Genomic DNA, 23,153 nt, shown 5'->3' with positions numbered 1-23,153 from the left:
TTGATATAGTTCTTGATTGTTAATTTAGTGTTTCATTCCAATAATTTTATAGTTCTTATTAGTTTGACTTTTAATTTCATTCTCCTTTGTTTTGGGTTCAAGTTTTAAATTAACACTTTTATAACAACGAACAAACCATTCTCATAATATGGATATATTTGCTAATATAGAGATTAAGTATGAGAATTAGTAGTAATTTAATAGTTTGCCCATTCTATCTCATATTCACATAAAATAGGGTTCAAACCCTAATTATCTATAGTTAAATCTTGTACGAAACCCATAAAGAAATTGTTGCAAGTTTTAATCAGCATCATTAGAAGGCTTTCCTTTGTGACGCTTAAATATTGAAGTGTATTTTGAAAAGATGAGAATCTTGCTATAGTATGAATTAAAGTCCCATCAAATTGAGATTGAGTTATTTCTGTAGCATTTCATTCTTGATTCTTTCATAAAGAATTTTTTAGCCATTCAATCCTTTATAATACACATAAAGATATATGGTTAATCATTTATGTTAATCATGTGTATTAAAAACAGAATCAAGAGGTTAAGAAATAAGAGAAACTTAACCTTCCTGAAAGAAGAAATGCAAAGAAAGGTAATTTTGCTCTCATTAAGTCAAACAACAATAAAGACTAATGTTGTTTGTAATAGAATGATGTTTGATACTTTACCTTGAGAGAAAGTAACTAAAAAGGAAATCTCAATTGTTGAGTGTTATAAATTGTGATGTATTTGGTGAATTGGCTAAAGTATGTCAATTTACGTTGCCAATATGATAAGTTTTTGATTATATGGAAAGTGAATAAAAGTTTCTTTATAGAAACCAAAAATGTTCACATAAAGATAAGTGATGTATTATTTCTCATTTCAAGAAAATTTGTTTTTCTAAAACATTATTTTTCTTATTACTTTAGAATTTCTATTTTCAAATTAATTACTATTGCGTATGATTTTGAACCTCATTATCCAGTAGTAGATTTTGAAAATAGTGAAGTTATTAATTCTAAAGTTTTCAATACCATCCTTTGAATTGAGCAATATATTACGCTTGATCACAATAATTATATTGGCAATAAGTATGTTTATCACTAGGGAAACTCTTCAAATTTTGGCATAGGAAATTTAGATATATCTCCATAAGAAAAATAAAGAGTTGATAAATCATAAATCTTTAAAAATTTTAGATTTATTAACTATGATATTTAAAGTAGACTGCATAAGCAAAACAAGCTACTCAACCATTATAGATGCCACAAGAGTTTCATCATAACACTAAAATTTTGTGAATTATTTTCAATCATTTTTTGGTGAGAGATATTTATCTCATTATTAGGTAACTATTCATGAAATATAAAGCTCCTTTCTTATTTGATAAAGGATCAATATTTGATATCTTTGCAAGTGTTCAAATGAGAAAGGAAATTTGAAATTTGAAGGATAGAAAATAAGATGAAGGCACACAAAAAAATGTGGGCTATTCTATTTGTGCTCATTAATTAGGAAACATTGCTAATGAGTAAAAGCAATGCTTGATTAGTTACATCCAAATGGTGTACCTTAAGGAAATAATGAGATATTTGTGGATATAGTATATTGGTAATCTTTATATCTTGTGAGTAAAGCTTGAAACTGAAGTATATACTTAAATAATTTCCTCTAATGTTGTTTAAGCACCACTTTGATTATGGCATGAATGGAAATCAAGTTTAAAATATTATGTTCAGTTTTGTGAGGGTAATCAACCTACACATAAAGAAGCTGTACAAAGGAAACAATGCTATCTTACTCCAAGAAATTTAGATTCTTTTATACTTCAAGAATTATTAGAACTAGTGATTTAAATTTGTTAAGAACATGAAGTAAGTGGGAGTGTTTTGACCCTAGAATGGAGTTTTGAAAAGGTAAGGATTCATATTTGACTCCTTTGCACATGGAAAATTGATAGCTTTTCTCAAAATAATTATTTAATTATTTTAGATAAGCAATCAATTGAAAAACTCCTTATCAAATAAACACATGAAGATAAATTCGCATTGAACCAACTGGTTGAGTTATCTTTGAGACAGTGGGAGGCAAAATATTCTCTATAGAAAATTGAAGATCCCTAGTTACTATGTTATATACCTACAAGAGTTTAAGGTTGAATTGTGTAATGTTTTCGTAAGATGCAAATGGAGAAATCTCCATATTCAGGAATAATGTCACAAATTACCACAAAATCACTACCAAATTTTCAGAGATTTTATTTGGGGTAATTATGGCACTAGTAACTCACTATTTGAGTTACATTAGATAAATATGAAAACAAATGTCCTTAATGTGACTCTTAATAATTAGGTGGACACATGTGTCACTATGATACACTTGTAGATAATGAAATTTAAATCAAATTGTTGCTTCTCAACAGTTTTTTAATTTATTCTTCATTTGATCTTAGAAGAATTTTTCTAGTAAATTAATATACTATGAGTTTTTTTTCTCAATCATGATATTTGTGAAACCCTTCTGTCATTGGTATTCACAAAATAGAATGTAAAAGATAGTTAATCTATCTTAAGACCTTCATGCAAGAGTTCTTTGATAATAAAGAGCAAGTATTACTTTTAAGCAATAATAGTGAACAATTGCATAATGTTCACATCATGCATTGGAATAAATATAAATTCACCAAAGATGCTATGAAGTTATACCACAAGCATCTACTATTTGGCCTACAGTTTGTCGATATTGTATCTTGGCTAATATAGATATACAATTTGATTATACCCTTTCATTATGTATACATGAAAGAGTGGGAGTCAAAACATGGCAAGTCAACATAAGGTATTCAATAGTTATTTAGAAAGCAAAAAATTAGCTATTGAGTGTATGGTAAGGAGTTATTATTGTTGATCAAACAACTAAAGGTTGCCAGCTAAGTTGTTAATGATCAAATAACTCATATGGAACCCACCAGTTCATTTAGTATTTTACTATTATTCTCACTATTGTTATTATCTAGACACTCGACAGACTTATGTTTACATGATTTTGTGCACAATATTGTTCATGTATAAAGTAACGATCATGTGATCCATAGAGTTGGACCTTGAATAACTTATATGAAGTCATTCATAAAGTCCTTTTAAAGTGCTTGATTAGAAAGTGTAATACATTGTCATACATGGTAGGAAGTGTTTGCCAATGAGAAAATAATTGCCATGATTCGTGTATTAGTATTTTCTAATTAAGCAACTATTACATAACTGTTGAATTTGGTGAGTGACAAACAAGACTTATGGCTATTTTTAAGTACCTAGTCACTCCCATGTTATCTAACTATTTTATGTGGATCAAGTGGGAGAATGTATAACTTGCTTCTTTTAGAGGCAATTGTGGTCCACATGATTTGATTTGATTCGAAAGTGATTGATATCCTGATTAATGGACTGACATTTTATCAATAATTAATTAGTATCTCCCATTTGTTAATGATTGATTGGTATCTTCTGCTAATTGATATCTTATTCAATCAATTAACCAATCAAATCAATCAATTAGTCAGAAAAGGTTATGGATTATGGCAAGATTTCTTTGATGGAAGGAAACTCTAGGGATTTGGTAATTGCTAGTAAGGGTCCCTAGCCTTGCTCATAAACAACCTGTGGAATTCCATCAATACTACACTCTTTGGTTAGGCATAAGCTAGAAGCTCATTACTCTAACTTCTTCTTCTACATATTTTTATTTTTTTAGAGTAGACAAGGAGTCAAAGAGACAAGGAGAGACCAGTTTGTACTTGACAACAATGGTTAGAGGTAAGTCTATTTAGATTTCCGTTGCATAGTACATTCATATGTACATAGTTAGTTTAACAAGCCTTAGAAAAAGGAGATGACATTCTAAAGCAACAAAACCTTATGAATATTTTATCAATAGAAGAAAATGAAGTTGAAAAACATTTTCAAACGAGTAACCAAACATTTGAAAATGCTACAAAAGAAATGATTTTCCTGGAAAATAACTTCACTCGAAAATATTTTCCTAGGGAAAAACATTTTACAGCCAACCAAATGGACCCTTAGCTTCCAGTTTTCTCTATTACTCCTCAGAATCCTCTTCCATCTTACAACATTGATCCTGAAGGATGATGATTCTTCTTGTGCAGGGGTCATGCAAATCTTCTCTGTGTGGTTCTAATTTGATTGGATGTCCCCAAAGGAGCTGAAGGATGGCGATTGATGTGGCTAACAACCTCAAATCCACAGAGGCCAAATACTAGGGGTGCGAATCGAAATCGAAATCGGTAATTCGGAACTTTGAAATCGAAATTTTTCGGAATTTTGGTATCAAAATTTCCAATCGAATTTGATTTCGAATTCACCAACTCTGAATTCGAATTCAATTCGAAATTCGGTAAATTTCGATTTCACCGAATTCATGAATATAAAATTATTATCATATAAATGTTATATAACATATATATATAATATTATATATATATGAAAACGAATTTGAAATCGAAATAGGAATTCCGAATCATCAAATTCAAGAATATAAAATTTATTATAATTTAAATGTTATACTACATATATATATAAATATTATAAATATATGAAAAATGGATTTGAAATCGAAATAGGAATTCCAAATTCCGACTTCGATTTCAATTTCGAATTGTGAATTCGAAATCAGAATTTCTGATTTGAAAAATCCCATTACCGAATTCAATCCGATTTCGTCTAATTCAAAATCGGATATTCCGATTTTCATTCCGAATTATCGAATTCAAAATTCCGAATTCAATTCGAATTCGATTGGTAAATTGGAATTTTTTGACTTTGCACACTCCTACCAAATAGTGGCTGGTATCATAAATGAAAGGCATTCTAGTGGAGAACAAATTGAGGAAATTAAAATATGACTCATTTTACGTGGAGATTCTACTAAAACACATATGGAGAGCATCTCTTTTTTGCAGATGATACCTTAATTTTCAGCAAGGCAGACACAAAGGAGGCGAAAGAGCTCAAACAGATTTTGAAGAAATATGAGAAAAGCTCAGGACAGGTGATCAATATGGAAAAATCATCAGTGTTCTTAAGCAGGATATCACAACAAACACAGGGGAGAATAAGTTCACAGCTTGGTGGTGTACAGATTGTGACTCAAGGGAAATACTTGGGGTTACCAATGGTTATCACAAGGACAAAACAACAAATTTTTGACTTTATAAAGGATAAATGTGAGAGGAGGATGAAGCAATGGAAGAATAAACTCCTTAGCACCACAGGGAAGGAAGTTTTGATCAAAGCAATGGCCAAGGCACTACCAACCTATACCATGTCCTGCTTCAAGATGCCAGTCAGATTATGCAAGGAATTAAGTACTATAATGACAAACTTTTAGTGGGTGACAGGTTGTCGATCCTGTGCAATAATAATAATAAAACTTAACTACCACCAAAAGTAGTCAATAATCAATTCTAAGTATTGGAGCAGGGACTCTAGGTGTGCAATGGGTTACTTGATTCACCCTGTTCGCGAAGAGTTTGTTTAATCCGATATACCATAATTAATTATCTGACTAAATTCACTAACTACTAGATAGTGGCAGGTAGGGTTGTCTCCTCAGGGACTGGGGAGAATTTGTTTCCTTTCGAATTAAGATAAATGGGGGGTTTTAGGATTAAATGCTAATGAACTAAATAAATCAAATGCGAAAAATAATTAATTGACAGAAATAATTGGGAAAACTCTAGCCAAAGATACACTTAAAAAATGGTTCATGCAACTGATCATCGATTCAAATATAATTCCAACAGTTATCAATAGATTGGTTATAGTTGTCATATACACGATAAACAACCAGCCTTTTCTTAATTTCTCGATAGTTAAGGTACGACCGTTAACTATTTCTCTAATCCGAAAACAACCCTAGGTACGACCATAAGATTTAATTTCTAATTTGCATTAAGATTTAGGAAAGCTCAATCCTAACTAACAAATACGCTACGAGGGTTTGTTTAAATTAGATTGTATGTTTTCCTGACATAAACCCAATTACGCCAGTTGCTACCGGGATGGAGGTAATCGAACAATTACGGATTCGACTACCCTCAATTAGCAAAATAGACTACGTGAATAATTAAATATTGTGCACTATTCAATCATACATGATAGCCATAACAATCAAAAGCAGAAAACATATAAATACCAATAAATGAAGGAAACAGTTAAAATAATTTAGATCTCACAGTTATTGTTGAACCAAATCTTCAGTTGTCCCTTGACTAGAAAACAAGATTAGTTACTCTCCATTGAGAGTAACTCACGCAATTCCCTTGAAGGAAATTGTATCAATGTTTGACAATAGAAGAACTACTCAGAGGAGAAGAGAGCCAAGCGGCTGCCGTCCTCTCCTTTTCTTATTCCCTGGCCGAGTAGTAATCACACGGGATCATGCTTTTGCTCTTCCTATTTTCTAGCTTTCTAAAACACATCGAACTTCCTCCCTCACAATCCGTAGTAATTAGCTCCAAAAAAAATCTCCCACTATAGGAAAACTAACTTCCTAAAAGATAGGTACTCAAACGCTTAAAAGTCTCCTAAACTAACTCAATTACTAATTAGAAACTTAGCATATAATATCATCTTCCAGTTATGACGACGACTCCCACTTGTATTAGGATACTGCCCTGCATAGAATCCTGCACACTGCTGACTTGATTGATGTCTTCTCACCGTCCACACCTACTTGGAGGAAAATCTTCTAAAACTGCTATTTCTACACTTCCCTTCTCCAATTGGCTAAACATCCCATAAACATAAAATTCAAACAAAATATGTCCATTAATGCAATAACCAATCTAATAAGAAAAGGAAATTATAACAAAATCAATGCTAAATTAGCATTCTATCAGTGGGGAGAAGAGAATGGGAAGAAGAAAATGCACTGGTGCTCTTGGAAGAAGATGACACAGCAGAAGGATAGAGAGGGGCTAGGATTTAAGGAATTGCAAAGCTTCAATAGAGTTCTATTGGGAAAACAAGTATGGAGGATGGTGACAACTCCTAATTCTCTAGTATCTAAAGTGCTAAAAGCCAAATATTACCCACATGAGTCAATATTCAGATGCAAAATCAAGCAGAACTCTTCTTGGATTTGGCAGAGTTTGATGGGAGCAAGGGATTTGGTGGAAAAAGGAACCTATAGGAAAATTGGAAATGGTAAGAGCACTAAGATATGGGAGGACAAATGGATACCAGGGAATTCCTAAGGAAGGCCAACTTCAGCAAAGCGACAGCACTGCATAGTCAATAAAGTAGAAGAGCTGATCGAAAACTATAGATGGAAAAGGCCCCTCTTATTTAAGCTGTTCAAGGAGGAAGAAGCTAAAAGAATTATGAGGATACCCATTAATTTGGCTGATAAAGAAGATAGGCTCTTCTGGCCACACAGTGGGAATGGGGAGTATACAGCAGCCTCAGCCTATAAGGAACTGGTGAAGAAGGATTAGCAAAAAGAAGGTTAGAAACAAGGAACAAGTTTGAGAGACAACAAGCCCTGGAAAATTTTGTGGAAGCTCAATCTAAAACATAAGATAAAGATGTTTATGTGGAAATGTTTGAACACTGCATTACCTGTGAATGAAATCGTATACAGCAGAATCAAAACAGGATCACCTATCTGTAATTGCTGTGGGGAAGGCATTGAAACTGTTGAACACCTATTCTTCCAATGCAAGATAGCTAAAGAAACATGGCATCTAGCTCCATTACATTGGGATGGAATTGAAGACCAGAGAGGAGACTTTAAGAAGTGGTGGAGCTTGCTAACAGAAGCTAGGTGCAGAAGTGAGGGAATGGAACACATAGCCTTAATAGCTAATATCCTGTGGCAGATTTGGAAAGCAAGAAATGACAGAATGTTCAACAATGTGTAGCAACATCCATTGATGATAGTACAGAAAGCACAAAATGAATGGATCAAATACAAAGAAGCTAAGGATCAACAAAAAAGGATGAGCATGCTGGAAACACCAATCGCAAGTGAACTACAGGGACAGAGGAAGGAGGATGCAGACCCCATTCATCTAAATATTACAGTACAGTAGAGGATAAGAGGTTGGAACATAGGGATTGGAATAGTAGCAGAGGATGTTAACAAATAAATCCTTGCTCAATGGGCACTCAAAGAAGCTATTGATGGTAACAAACTAAGGAACCAAGCAGTGGCTTTAGCGTTAAGTAAGGCAAGAGAGAAGGAATGGAAGAAGATTCAGATCAAGATTAAGCAGGAACGATTGCTGAAAATGATCCAAACCAGTAACTCTAAAGACATGGCAATGCACTCTCACTTGGAGGACATAAGAAATTTGTGCTCAATGTTTACAAAATGCTCATTTGTTTTGTCTACTAACTTAACAAAGGAAAGGGTTGATTTAGTTAGTATGCATGCATTAAGCATTTCTTTTGATGAAGAGTAGCTACACTCTTAGTGCCAAGGTGCACTTGTAAAGTCATTTTGGGCTTTTGCTCAACAATTGTATAGTTTACAACGTATCAATGAAAGTATCGAACGTTTCTTGAAAAAAAAGATACTTTACAAGGGAATGGGCCCAAAATTCTGTGGAAGCACAATAATTTGGGATGGACCACAGGACCAGGAAGCACAATAATTTAGAATGAAAAAAAGGCAAGAATAGTCAAGAGTACGGTAATGTTAGTGTCATTTTGAGTCACTATTTGAAGGAGACAAAGAAAGGAATCTGGTCAGAGGTAAAAATAAAATACCATATACTCAAAAAGTAGATAAACTCTACTCAAAGTTGGGCCCAAAATTCTATGGAAGCACAATAATTTGGGATAGACCACAGGACTAGGGGCTAATTACTTAGATTATTGGTGAAAAAAAAATAAATCGGAAGAATGTTGTTCCGACGGGGAGTAAGTACGAAACTATTGCTGCCGAGCTGACTAAACCCGATAGCAAAAAATATATTTTTTATTTTTTTAAAAAATGACTAGCAGCCAGGCTGTGTCCGGCAGCATCTACAAAAAGTTAAAAAAAAAACTCGTGTTTTGAGTAATTTGCTTTGAACGGCCTGAATAATTCGCTTGAGTAATTCGCCCAAGAGATGGCGTCTAATGGTGCCGTTTCTCTCTTTTTATTCTTGTCACACTTTTATACATATATAAGTATTACATGTCTGTTTTGCTAGAAATTTTGCTTAACATAGTTTCGAATAGACTTGCTTTGCTCGGTACTTGACTGTATTTAGCTTCGTATGTAGTAATATTTCTTTGGATGTTTAAAGTATTTTGGAATAATTTGATTGGAAAAATTTATTTGGTTAGATACAATATTGTATTGGCTTGAAATTATTGTGTTAATTGCAATGTTGGGTAACGGAAATCAGACGGACGAGAACAGCTACATATATGTGAGTTCCGAAGAGTACTACTTTTTTTTGTGGTTTCAAAACTTATTTTTAGTTTAAAATTGTAATTATTTTAAGTATCTCTCTTATGCTACAAAGTTATTCATTCCAAGCTAGTTTAGTTTCTCTGTTTGAATGTGTTAGAGTTGCGAACTTTTTTTTTTTGGTGCAATAGAGCTGCAAAGTTGATGCAGAATTGTTTTTGGTAGTATAATTTTTTAACTAGATATATAATGTGCCAAACTGAAGATTATTCATTTAAAATTGAGTTACGATTTAAATAAAGAACATACTTATTCAGATTGAAAAGCTACATGGTCGAAGCATTTTTTTTAACATTTTGCAGATGCTGCCGGGCTAACAGTCATTTTTTTAAAAAAAATACATATTTTTTGCCTGCCAGGCTGATTTCGGAGCATTTTTTTAACATTGTCAGCCCGGTTACATCAGACTGACACTGGCAGCCGTGCTTTGTCAGCCCTGCTACTAGTCATTTTTTTTGAAAAAAAAAAATATTTTTGCTACATGGCTTAATCAGCCCAACAACAATAGTTTCGTACTTACCTCCTATCAGAACAATATTCCTCCGATTTATTATTTTTTCACCAATAATCTGAGTAATTAGCTAGGACTAGGAAGCACAATAATTTACAATGGAAAGAAGGCAAGAATAGTCAGGAGTATGGTAATGTTAGTGTCATTTCAAGTCGCTATTCGAAGGAGAAAAAGAAAGGAATCTGGTCAGAGGCACAAATAAAATACCATATACTCAAAAAGTAGATAAACCCTACTTCAAAGATCTAACACCCATAAGAGTAACATAAAAAAGCCAACTTAACCAAAGGCTGGTGGCCACTACTAAAACATTAAAGTTTGGAGAGGTGGGAAGTCAACAGTTCAGATTTTACCTTCCATCAATTATCACATTATGTGACTCTACTTAAAAAATGCAAATGGATGCGTAGTACAAATTAATAACCCAAGCTTAGTAAAAATCATCTCAGACAAAAAGCTTTAAACCAGTTGCAAAAAGGTAAAAATCCTCACCTGATAAATAGAGGTGCTTCAACAAACTGATCCAAATTAGTCTTGCCAACCATAATCTCCCAATTTCCAATTTCTAAGCGCTGTGGCATCAAACCAGTAAAAGGTAGAAAGGGATGTTCAGAATACAAAAAGACAATGATAAACTCCAGGTATTTCCATCTTCGATGGACAAAATTAAATTGGCTGTTAAGATTATGAAAATGGCAATTGGAGGCGAACAAAGCTTACAACTTCAGAGAATCTACTATCAAAAGGTAACTGAATTTAAATTCTATCAATTAAAAGTTATGAAATTTTTTTTCAATATTCCTGGTTATAAAAGAAAACACGGTGCAATAGAAACTCTAAAGCAACAAGAGAACCATCAACCAATCTTTTTTTTTTGGGTTAAATAACCCATCAATCTCTTACTATAAAAGGTTTAAAAACAAATAATTATTCAGTAATCAAATCCTTGTACTTTCATTATCATATGATATACCCTCATGAATCATGGTATAGAACTATTCCAAGTAATTTGATATTCTGAAAACGTCACGTGTAAATCATGAATTATGACATAGAATTAAAGATTCAATTGATTTAACTAACTAATATCATATAGAGAAATTGGGGCATTGAGGCTGCAAGCACCGTTCTTATAGCGATAAAATCCAACATTGAATTTCCTTAGTCAACTGATTGAATAGTTTAGAAAGCAGCTTAAAATACTTTGGGAATTCAGCTGGCAATAGATGTGACTCGTTTAGAACTTCACTAATTACTCACTGTCCAAGGCAAATTTACTTTGGGAAATCAGAGTGTACTTTTTCACTTCCAAGCATGGCACTAGTTATCTGATTGGTTGCTTCGTTCAAAATATTTTATCACTAATCTAATGGCCCGTTGCAAAAATAAGGTCAATCGATGGTTCAAATTTAATTTCCCCTCTAGCAAAATACTATGTATTTCGATGCTATATTCACATTCAAAGTATATAAAAGCTAAACTCATGCACCGATGTGATAGTAGTGAAAGATTGGAAATTGATGAACTTTATTAGTCCCTCCATCCTAATTATTTGGTCATATGAAAATCTAACTTTTTAAGAATAGCAGTTTGATTGTGATGTTTGTATTTCTCTTTCCAATTTTACCTTACAAATTCAAAATTTGAATTTGAATGGTAATATGCATATGATTTGAAGTGAAAAGAGAGACTAAAAAATACTTTGACTTTCTCAACATTCCAAAACAGAAAGTAGAACACTTTCAATAGAACGAAAGAAATATATATTTTTGGAGGTTACTTTTTTCACTATTTGTTAGACCTTGAGTCTTAGGGATCATAGATTCCAAAAAACATTAGATCTTTTATTGATGATGTGTAAGAACTATACACTTAGTGAGCAAAAGGCTCCCAAAGAGTTATACAAGTGCATTCAGGCACTGAGGATTAAACCACTCCTCATCAAAAGGTATGCTTAGAACATAATTACTCATTAGACTAATTCTAATACTATTCTCATTACTAGACTGAACAAATGAGCAGTCCACAAACATTGAGCTTTAACTATTAATGTCTTCTAGATGAGAAATTAGATTGACTCCCGTGGCTCTATTGCTTCTAATCATTTTCAGCAAGTGTTGCTGTGAGACTCTGATTTGAATTTTAGCCCTATGACATTCACTTGCTTTGCATAAAGCAAGATTTATCGCCATTGCTTGGACTTCAAATTTTTTTCCTGAACTACACTCCCGCGTGACGCATTGAGCTACCGCTTGTCTGTCATTATCTTCTGCCATGATGCCTATTCCTGGAGAGATCTATTCAGTCAGAAATAGCTGGAGTTCTTTGGTCCCGGTTTCTTTTTTTTTTCTTTTTTTTTAAAGAAAATTTATTGATATTGCATGGACAATAATCATACATAGTGACACGGTAGTTACTTTTCAGGGTAGTACTCTTGAGCTAAAAAAAAAATTATTGCCTGCACAATATTTTACACAACCAATTTACAAAAAAGACTAGTTATAGTTTTTTCTCAAAGGAAAATACTTTGCTCAAAGTCCAAGCCGAGCCAAGTTGCCAGCTTTCCTTACTTTTCCAAACTCCTCTCTAGCTTAATTTTTTTTTCAAAATGTTAGATTACTTGTCTTGATCTAAAAGATGACTTCACAATTCGAGCAACGGCTTGTTAAACTGTACAACTTGTGTTCAACAACACAGAGGAAAAGATCCTTCCTCATCCATCAAAATGCCTATGGCATATGAGTTAACATTAGCCTTAGTGTTACTATTATCATTACTATTTAAGCAAAAAGAGCACATTCGAAACAATGACATTAAGCAAAATATATCCTCTAGGACCGTTGTCAGTCTGCCATCAGATGATTTACCATGCATGATTTGTCTCAGCACTTCCTTGTTTTGGAGTTGTATTCGGATATTGCACCATCCTCTTTCCAGCGCTTTGCACAAGACTAGTCTGACTGCTGAAGCTAGATCCGTGTTCTTGTTTCCGTAGCTTCTGTCCTTTAATGCCCAGAATTCTGTTGCATCATGTGACATTGTGTTGATAGCAACTCCAATACCCAACAAAGCAGGTCTCAATAAACTCGTTGTTGTCACTCTCAGCCTTATCAAATCCTAGTCCTCTTGTACCTCATGTTCCCCCTCCAGGTCTGGCATTGTTTTTGTTGTACTCTGATCAGGTTCCTTCCTATTTACTTTCTCCATCTCCAGCCATTCTTTATGTGCTTTTTGAATAACACAGCACGGTTGGTGTCTACCTTGGTTCTCAAATTCCCTCTTGTTCCTTTCTTTCCAAATGTGCCATAAAATGTTTGCAGTGAGACCAATATGGCTGTTACCCTCTTGCCTTGTTTTAGCTTCTATGATCCTGCTCCACCACCTTGTGAAGTTGCACCTCTGGTTTTTTACTCCATCCCACGTTACTGGAGCTACTTTCCAGACATTGTTTGCTAGGGGGCATTGCAAAAATGTGCGTTCTATTGTTTCTTGCTCCTCTCCGCATCCCTTGCACACTGGATCCCCAATTGCAGCTTTCCTGTGGATTGCCTCTCTGACTGGTAACGCTCCATTAAAACATTTCCAAATAAACACCTTAACTTTGTGTTTGATATTGAGCTTCCACAATGTATTCCAAATTTGCTTGCTTTGATTACTACCTGCATCAAAACTAGTTCCAATAGATTCTTGTCCTTTGTTGTTGCCTAATCTCTCATCTAAGAACCTTTTGTAACCAGATCTCACTGTATACTCGCCTCCTTCACTGTGTTTCTAGTAGTTGGAATCTGCTCTACCTGCAATACTAATTGGAATACTGAGAATCCTCTCTGCATCAGTCTTGTTGAACAATCTGAATATTACATTTGTGTTCCATCTACTTTGGTTGATTAGCTGCTGTACAAATACAAACTCACAGTTTGGGGGTCTTGGAGTTGTAGGCTGACCTAATGGAGAAGCTAGTATCCATTTATGCTCCCATATGTTTGTGCCTCTCCCATTGCCAATTCTTCTCCTTACTCCTTCTTCCACGATCCCTCTGACTTCCATCAGTCATTTCCAAAACCAAGAAGCATTACCCTGAACTTTACAAGTAAAAATTGATTCCTTTGGGAAATACTTGACTTTCAATACTTTGCTGACTAGGAGGTTTGGTTTGGTGATTAATCTCCAAACCTGTTTTCCTAGTAGAGCTTTGTTGAAAGCTTCTAGATCCTTGAATCCCAAACCACCTTCCTGTCGATCCTGAGCCATTCTCCTCCAAGATATCCAGTGCATTTTGTTTTTGCCATTCGTTTCACCCCACCAATAGTTAGCCATAGCTGAGTTGATATCCTTGAGGAGTTTCCTAGGCAGTTTGAAATAAGACATAACATAAGTTGGCATAGTCATTGTGACTGCTTTGAGCATGACTTCTTTTCCAGCAGGACTTAGCAATTTATTCTTCCAACTTTCCAGTCTCCTCTTTATATTGTCTCTTATGTAGCCAAAAATTTGATCCTTTGTTCTTGAAATAACCATAGGAAGACCAAGATATTTCCCTTGCTTCACTTCTACCATTCCTTCTAAAGCACTACAAATCTCTTGTTTCTGTCTGCATGTCAAATTTTTGCTATAAAACACTGATGACTTCTCTAGATTGATTAGCTGTCCTGAGGCCTGTTCATAATCTTGGAGAATCTTCATGAGTTCCTTAGCTTGTTGCACATCAGCTCTACAAAATATAAGAGAATCATCCGCAAAAAAAAGGTGAGTTATGCTTGGACCTTGTCTACTGATCTTCAGGCCTTTCAGATTCTTGCTTTCTGCTGACCTTTGGAGTAGATTTGAGAAGCCTTCTGAGCAAATCAAAAATAGGTAAGGTGAGAGGGGATCTACCTGCCTTATTTCTCTTCTTGGATTTACAAATCCTTTGACTTTCCCATTGCAGTTGAAAGAGTAAGAGACAGTCTCCAAGCATCTTGATATCCAGTTTACCCATTTATCACAGAAACCCATTCTTGTCATCATGTCTCTAATAAAATGCCATTCAACTTTATCGTAAGCTTTAGCCATGTCTAACTTGATAGCCATATACCCTTCTTTCCCTTGCCTTTTGTTTTTCAGATATTGCATAGATTCCTGAGTAATGATCACATTATCTAAGATTTATCTATCTGGTATAAAGGCAGATTGATTTTTACAAATGCACTTGTCAAGAACAGTCTATTTGCCAAAATTTTTGAGATGATTTTATACAAGACACTACACAGACTGATTGGTCTATAATTTTTCAAGCTGATTGGATTCAGAATTTTTGGAATGAGGGAGATAACTGTATGGTTAATAGATTTAAACATGCAGCTAGTCACAAAGAAATCTTGGACAGCTTGAACCATATCATTTTTAATCACTTTCCAGAAGTTTTGGAAGAACAGTGGAGTCATTCAATCCATTCCAGGGCCTTAATCTGGATTCATGGAAAAAACAGCAGTCCTGATTTCCTCCTCATGCACTGGTTTGTCAATTTGGAGTTTATTTCCTCAGTAATAGAGTGTGGGATACCCCTTAGTACCTCTGAGTTATCTTCTTTCCCTCCACTGGTAAATAGGCTCCTATAGAACATGGAAATCTCAGAAATTAGATCTTCATCATTTTTTGTCAAAGTACCATTCTCTCTTTGAACATTACAGATCCTGTTCTTGTTTCTCCTTCCTCTCACATAAGCATGAAAAAAACTAGTGTTCTTGTCTCCCTTTCTTAGCCAGTTCACTCTAGCTTTTTGGCTCCAAAAAGATTCCTCCTCTTTATATGCCTTTTTGAGCTGTTCCTTAAGGTCAGATCTGATCATTCTTTTGTTCTCCACATTTGACATGTTCAAGTTCTCTAACCTACTCTTAATGTCATTGATTCTCACTTTGGAGTTTGCCTGGAAATTGTTTTTCTATTTTAGGAGTTCAATCCTGCAATTCTTCACTTTCTTGGTCACTCGAAACATTTTAGTTCCTTGTTCCTCCTTGTTCCAAGCTTTCTCAATAACTTGCTGTATACCTTCCTTTTGAATCCATCTCTTATTAAAGTAAAAACGTTTCCTCTTTTTCTTTTTATCTGGTTCAGTATCTAGCAAAAGCAGGCTGTGATCAGAAGCAAAGGACTCTATGTGTTGACAGACTACTCCTTCAAACTTCTGAATCCAATCACAACTACTAAGGCATCTATAAAGTCTTTGCCTAACCTCCCTTACATTGTCCTAGTGATTACTCCAGGTCCAAGGGTGTCCCTCGAAACCTATGTCTACCAGCCTATTTATGACGCCCCCACTTCTCCCTAAGGCGAACCAAAGGGTATCCGCCGGACGCCTGCCTAGCTCTCGCCAGGACTCAAGCAATTTCTGTTCAAGCTTATAGCGGTGCTAAAAGCCCACAACTAGATAATATAAAACAATTAGTGTGGAAGCGTTCAAACTTAACTATATATAACAATCACCCAATCCTTACATCGTGTTCCATAATACAGCCCAAAATATACAATAGCCAAAAGTCTAGACAAATGAGTTGGAACCCTATTACAAGAGCACACAAAAGAGAATTTCTAACAAATCTCATTCCAAGCTCAAATCCTGTTAAGGAAAACAAATCTACAGAGTGAACAAAACGCTCGTGAGGCCAAGAACACACATGCAAGCACATTGTTCAAGTAACAATCCCAATTTAACAAATAGAGCAATAATATTGCAATAAATAACAATTCGAGTGGAAAAAGTAAACAGAAACAATTCAAGGATATAGTAGCCCTCAGGAGCTAAGTTTCACATGCTCTGCCGATGTCATTCGTATACCTTCCCGCGATGACACTCTGTCAACCGGGTCGGTATTTCCATTCCGTAGATCACCACTTACTTCCCTCCATCCACCGTGCACCTCTCGGGCCCGCAAGACATTTATTAGGCGATACTCCTCGAGTATGCCAAGCAATTCCTCTCATTAGGTCGAGTTTCATTATCTCATGGCTCGTCAAGGTTCCTGACCAAGCCCATGCCGGCTCGAGTCCAAGGTCAGCCTATGAGTTTGGACGTCCCCCATTTACATTTGAGAGTCAAGGAGATTCACTCCAACGACGTATGCAGCCATAGCATACCATTTCATTTCATTCAATCATTCAATTATCTCATTGTATTCAATTAAGTCATTCATAATTCATTCATTTCATTTGAATCATGAGTCATTCATTTCAAATAAGAACGAGTGCGGTAAAGTACACACTCGCCTCCATTTTCAAAATCTCCGAACAATCATAATAATTAAGCATGTATCAAGTATTCATACACTTGACACTCACAGTGAGTTAATAGCAAAAGTGTCACTTGGAGGTTCAAGCTTCCACCGTGGGATCCTCTTGAAGGTCCTCGTGTGTGCCTGAGCAAATAATAGGAAATTATCATTCACACATCCCAATTATCAAGGAAGATTGTGCACTAGTACAATCTAGGAAAATTTCATGAAAACGAACCTCAATTACTCATAAATCGAGGTTCAAGTGGAGTTTCTTAAAGTACAAGAGCAATCGAGTTTTTTTTATCTTGGAAATCAAGCATAAACGTTCAAGTACTATCGAAAGAATAAGGAATACTTGAAAAATTCCATTTCCTTGAAATTCGGAAAATTTCAGTTTTGATACGATATTTTGAAAAATCGTATATCACATTCCACATGTCAAAAATTGAAAAACTTGGTACCGTTAGAAACCTCTTCCAAAGTACTAAAAGTTCCTAGAATACACTTTTCAAAGATTCCAAATGGAAAACATTAAAAAATGAGCTCAAAGTTGCTGTTTTGGTTCATAAGGCAGATTTAAGTTGGTTTTTGGCCAACTTTGAAAATTCAGCAAAATTCACTTGATTGGAACTAACCTTTGAAATTAGGAACTCTATTAGAGTTGCAATCCAAGTTTACAACAAAACAAGAGGAACGAGAAACGGAGTTTTGAGCACTATGATATGGCAACTCAAAGTTACCAAAATTTCCTTGTGAAACAAGGGTTTTCCAAACTCGAGTCATGAACTTTGGTAATTTAGTCCAGCAGAGAAATGGACTTAGTTTGGTACCAAATTAGGTAATATAGTACTTCTATATAAAGGGTATCCCTCTATCAAATTTCATGGAAAAATACCTTCGGGAAGGTAGTCAACCAAACAACCAAAGTTTCGAAAAATCCTAAGGTAAAACTGCCTTGAGCTTTTTGTTTTCCATTTCCAAACATTTGGCCAAGGAAAATCCTTCAAACATGGTTCATTTATGTAGGTAAAGCCTAAGGAACATTCATGGTACATTTGGTAAGTCTTTTAACTCCAAGAAATTCAATTGGCAACTCCACACCAAGTTTAGCATCAATTTTGCCCAAAATTTAGGGTTTTCAAGAACAGGACAGGTTCCGTATTTTATCACAAATCACTCAATTCAACTCAGAATTGAGCATGGTTTGTGGATTTGGAAAAAAAATTCATAAGACTATAATTTCACAGAAGAAATCGTTTTGAAATTTAGCACACAACTAGCTCAAATTCGAGCCTCAAGTTCCAGCTTCTGAACTTCGTTCCAGGAAAATAGAGAAACAGGACAGTCATATTTAAACTATTGGTACGGGATACTCGGGTGGAATTAGGGGGTGCATTTTATATCATTGGAAATATGGGAATGTCTAGTTTCAAATGCCACTAACGGCACTTGATTTCGACGTCGGAGGACAGAGTTATGGACGAAACAGGAAGGCAGTCTGAGCATTACGGGGAAATTTTTCCAGGTTTGCTAGCTTTGCGAGATTAATCCATTTGACCAACCAAATCTCAATATTTTTTTATGAAACTTTGTACACCATCTATACAACATATAAAAATTATCTAAAAGCCATTAAAACCTCAAAATTCCGCAAAAAGAGGCACGATCATAACAGGGGCAGAATTGAAAACTTTACATCCATGCACTCCTTGAAGTTTATACTAGTTATGCACCATTAATCTACCAATTTGAGCACTAAACCAACATTAAATCCATCATCAAGCATCACATCATCCATCAATCCAAGAGTGGGAGTTCATAGAGCCCACATTCAAAATTTTTCAACAATAACAAGCCACCCACATGAATATCTAAACTCATAAGTGTAAATCAACTTCCATAGGCCAAGAATTTGAGGATTGGTCGTCACTTACTTGTGTTGGTGAACAAGGGCAGAATTTCGGCCCTCTCTTAGCTCAAGAAAACCATGGAAAGCAGCCCCCTTTTGTAACTTAATGTGGTCTCCGAGTGATTAGCTAAGTGTGGTTGAAATTTGAGGTGAAATGGTGAAGATTTGGAGCAAGTTTAGGTGAAGAAAATTGAAGAACTTGAGTTGTTCTTCTTTGGGATGGTGGCCGGCTGTCTTCGAGCAGGAAATGAAGAGCTAATGCTGATGGTAAGCTTCCGTGAGAAGCTTTAGAATTTGGCCAAAAGTTGTTTCAAAAGTCAACTAGGAATAGTGCATATACGCGCGCGTTTTGTGCTCGATTCCTCTCGAGTTTATTTCACTAGTGCATTAAACCTCTAATGCAATTCTATTCATATTAATATTATTCAATCTTAATTGTCCCAAAATATGGGTCTAAAGTCCCTCAATTAAATCGCGCGTGTGAAAACCCGTATTTCCAATTTAAGCGCGATAACGCGAAATCTGTAAGAAATTCTTATAACGATAGTACCACTAGCTATCACTTGAATACTTAGGCATCAAAACAACTATTTTAAGACCATTGTGCAAGCCTCTAATTTTCCAAACTTATTGTATTCTCGAATCGATTATTGACTCCAATCGCGTATTCACTATTTTCACTTAACGAGCTTCCAAAAATTAAATTTTGAAACAAGTCACTTTAAAAATATAACTAAGCTATAAATCTATATAATTAGATCTAAAAAGGTTTGAAAATAATATTCAGGGCAATTGGCCAAATAAAAAAATTAAATGAGTTTGAATTAGGAGTTTAAAATAGATGAATTTTGTGAGTCTTCGCATGAGTCTTGTATTACTTCCTCAAATCTCCAATAAATTTGTATCAGCGCATCTTTCGGAAAATTATCAACGCGCAAGCGGTACACTTATTTAGAACTCATTCACCTTTAATTCCTCAATTAACTTTTCTTTATCTACTATTGATCATTTTTAATTCTCCAATATTAATACACTCCCGATTCAAGTATAGTCTCGAAAAACGTGTACTCGTTATTCCAAACTAAATGAATTTTCAAAAATTGAATTTTCCAACAAAACGCTTTAAAATATATAAGAGGTGTTGTTCCATATAAATGGATCTGTAAATGGTCGAAATAAATAATTCGGAGAAAATGAGTAAATAAATATTTAAGTAAACTTGTAATATTCGATAAATAAGAAAATTTTCGGGTCCTCACATCCTCCTCTCCTTAAAAGGAATTTCGTCCTCGAAATTCACACCTTGGACAATATCATTCTCGTAATGGTTTAGTCTACCAAATCAATCACTAACTTACGCTTTCCAACCCATGCTGCACCATTTCTATTCATTCAACTAGCAATCAAACCTTGATTTTTCCTCATTAGATTATTTAATTCCCAAATCATAGGGCAACATAATCTGTCTCATGTCTACCTCACATAGGTAACGTCTTCACTTTTAATGCTACTATTAAGTTGATTACTTTCTCTCGTGATATATTAACTTTCTAGAGACATACACAATCGTTTCATCCTGTATCGTTAGTATACATTCTAATCTATCCTTTAAAATATTTGGGTAAATCACAAAACTACCTCCTCCGCCCGGTAGGACTAACACAAGTGCATCGGTTAAACACCTTTCACTTTTAAAATTCTTCCTCACATTTAAAATCCCAAATAACCTGCCAAGTCTTGCACTCTTAGAAAATTTCTTGATCAAACCAAAGGAAAGGTTCGACTACCTCCAAGAATTCCAAATTTCGGTAGGATTTTCTAGTCGTTTCCTCTTAAACAACTTTCACTGTAGCTGAGTCAATAACAATTCCTTTCTTAGATATTGTATAACCTAGAAAGGCTATTTCCCTCCAATCGAACTCACATTTATCGAATTTAACGAAAGTTGGTGCATTCTTGAGGTTTGTAAAATAGCATCAAGTATTTTTCATGATCTCCTCAAAGCTTAGAGTATACCGATATATCATCAATAAATATTATCACAGATTAATCTAATTACGATTTAAAACTCCGATGCATTCAGGTCATAATTGCTGCTAGTACATTGGTCAATCCAACGGCGTAATTGAAAGTTCAAAGTGTCCCTATCTTAAATTGGAAATGATTTTAAACACATCAGTTTCTAGGGTCCTCAACTGGTAATAGCTTTACTTTAAATTCAACTTGAATAATATCACGGCTCCTTGCCATTGGTAAATCCCCGGCTATGTGAGACAATGGAGTATTTGTTCTTAATGGTCACATCGTTCAAGTCTCGATAATCTATATATATTTATAGCCTCAAGCTTCCATTCCAAATGTGATATCCGATCCCTCAATCATTATGCTCATCAAATCTACCAAAGATTTCCTTTCACTAACCCAAGTCCCACAGTATTAATATATCAAATTGGCAATCAAACATTGGATCCCAACTTCAACACCAAGCTCTCGATTTGGTCATGATCCCTGGTCACCTCCAAGACCTTAGGGTGGTCTATATTCTCAAGCACAATCCCGACTATGTCTGACACCGTTCGCGTCTTATTATAAATCTAAAAGTGTAGGGCAAGATTTGAACATACATGTAAGTCATAAAACCAATCAAAAGCGGAGTAAAGTTTCATATGTCATAAGGATCATAATAGGTACATCAAATTGGAATAGGTTTATCAAACCATTTCAAAAGGGAAAGGGAAACAACAAGGTTATAGCAAAACATGCCAAGTTACCAAGATACAAAATAACAAAAGACTTTTCCTTATACAAAAGATTAAATCTCCAAAAGTGCCAGTCTAGTCTAGGGTAAAGTTACAGCCTCTATCCCTCGAGTGAAGTCAAACCATCTCGACTTGTGAAACCTTTACTCCTTGGGTCCTCTTTACAGCTATTAGTATTAATTACTCTCATCAGACATTCGATTGCTTCGGGCGAAACTAATTGGTTGTTGAGTATTTCTTCCTTTTGTTAGGGGCACTGGGGCAACTTGAAATCTGATGTTTGGTGCTACCACAATACAAGCACTTTCTCAATTTCTTCCAACATTCATTCTGCGTGTGGTTGGGCTTACCACAGTATCCACAAGTCGTACGAGAAGTCATGGCCTGACCAGCTTGAGAAGTTTCTTTGTATTTCATTTCCAGTTCTACGTTCTTATATAGCAACTCAATTTTCTCAGCATATTCTTGTTTCCACCGCCCTTCCCAATAGTCAGCCAACTTCTTTTGAAACTCTACCTCCTTTTGAAGGAGGTCCACTTCCTTACGCATTTCTTCCAAATTTGTCATCTTACCGGTTGGTTCAAGTCAAATGCTAGCCTGCCAAGTAAATCAAAGGATCAAATAAGTAGCTATTCACAATGGAAGCTCGAGCCATAATATTCTTTCATTCTTTTGCTCATAGGTTATCCCGGAATACAAACCTTAATCATTCTCTGCTTAACACGGGCGAACTCTTAAGTCTCCATGAGATTACTATCAATAATTACAAACTCAACAAGGTAAGGGGAACTTATTCCTTAATATAAAGATTCCATGTCTCAGGTCACTCTTCAATACTTATCTACAAGATCATTCGAGAAGAAATCATAACCTTTTGTTCTCACTAGTGCCTTATTGTATCCTCTCAAATCAATCTCACTATTTCGAGGTTAAATTTTCCATGTGCTTAGATGGGCAAACTTCAAGAATTGCTCAATTCCTCACACCTTTCTTGGTGCTTAGGTTGGTTGAGTGGTTTAGGGCTTTAGCGCTCCACTAATCGTGCTAGCGCATCAATCGTCTGGTTAATAGCAATAACTACACGATTATTTTCATTCATTTCTAGGGTTTTGATTCAGTTTAGCAGTCATTCTATAATTGTCCCCTTGAGCTTGGGGTTGCTTAACCCCTCGCCCTCGATCCTTTTCACTCTTTTGGTCACCCATAAATTTAACATGTTTAAAGGCATGACATAAAGTGAGTGCACATAAACG

At 35.0% G+C, this 23,153-nt stretch overlaps 2 protein-coding genes and 1 non-coding gene across 3 annotated transcripts; 1 reads left to right on the top strand and 2 right to left on the bottom strand.

Moving 5' to 3' along the window:
• Positions 1-4,112: 4,112 nt before the first annotated feature.
• Positions 4,113-4,210, bottom strand: LOC113688726 (U6 spliceosomal RNA). Its single transcript, XR_003448088.1, has one exon. It is a non-coding gene; the product is annotated as a U6 spliceosomal RNA (small nuclear RNA).
• A 2,619-nt stretch (positions 4,211-6,829) lies between these two features.
• LOC113687257 (uncharacterized mitochondrial protein AtMg00310-like) lies at positions 6,830-7,264 on the top strand. Its single transcript, XM_027204911.1, has one exon. The coding sequence runs from the start codon at positions 6,830-6,832 to the stop codon at positions 7,262-7,264; it is 435 nt and encodes a 144-aa protein (XP_027060712.1).
• A 6,768-nt stretch (positions 7,265-14,032) lies between these two features.
• LOC140006980 (uncharacterized) lies at positions 14,033-22,467 on the bottom strand. The gene is made up of 4 exons (XM_072049650.1): positions 22,251-22,467; positions 15,936-16,078; positions 15,534-15,887; positions 14,033-15,100 (listed from the first exon to the last, which is right to left on the bottom strand). The coding sequence occupies exons 1-4, from the start codon at positions 22,465-22,467 to the stop codon at positions 14,033-14,035; spliced, it is 1,782 nt and encodes a 593-aa protein (XP_071905751.1).
• Positions 22,468-23,153: the final 686 nt, after the last annotated feature.

Source organism: Coffea arabica, chromosome 5e, assembly GCF_036785885.1.
Source record: "Coffea arabica cultivar ET-39 chromosome 5e, Coffea Arabica ET-39 HiFi, whole genome shotgun sequence".
In the NCBI taxonomy this organism is placed as follows: Eukaryota; Viridiplantae; Streptophyta; class Magnoliopsida; order Gentianales; family Rubiaceae; genus Coffea; species Coffea arabica.
The sequence above is the reverse complement of the archived record's forward strand: the minus strand, read 5'-3'. Positions and strand labels throughout refer to the sequence as shown.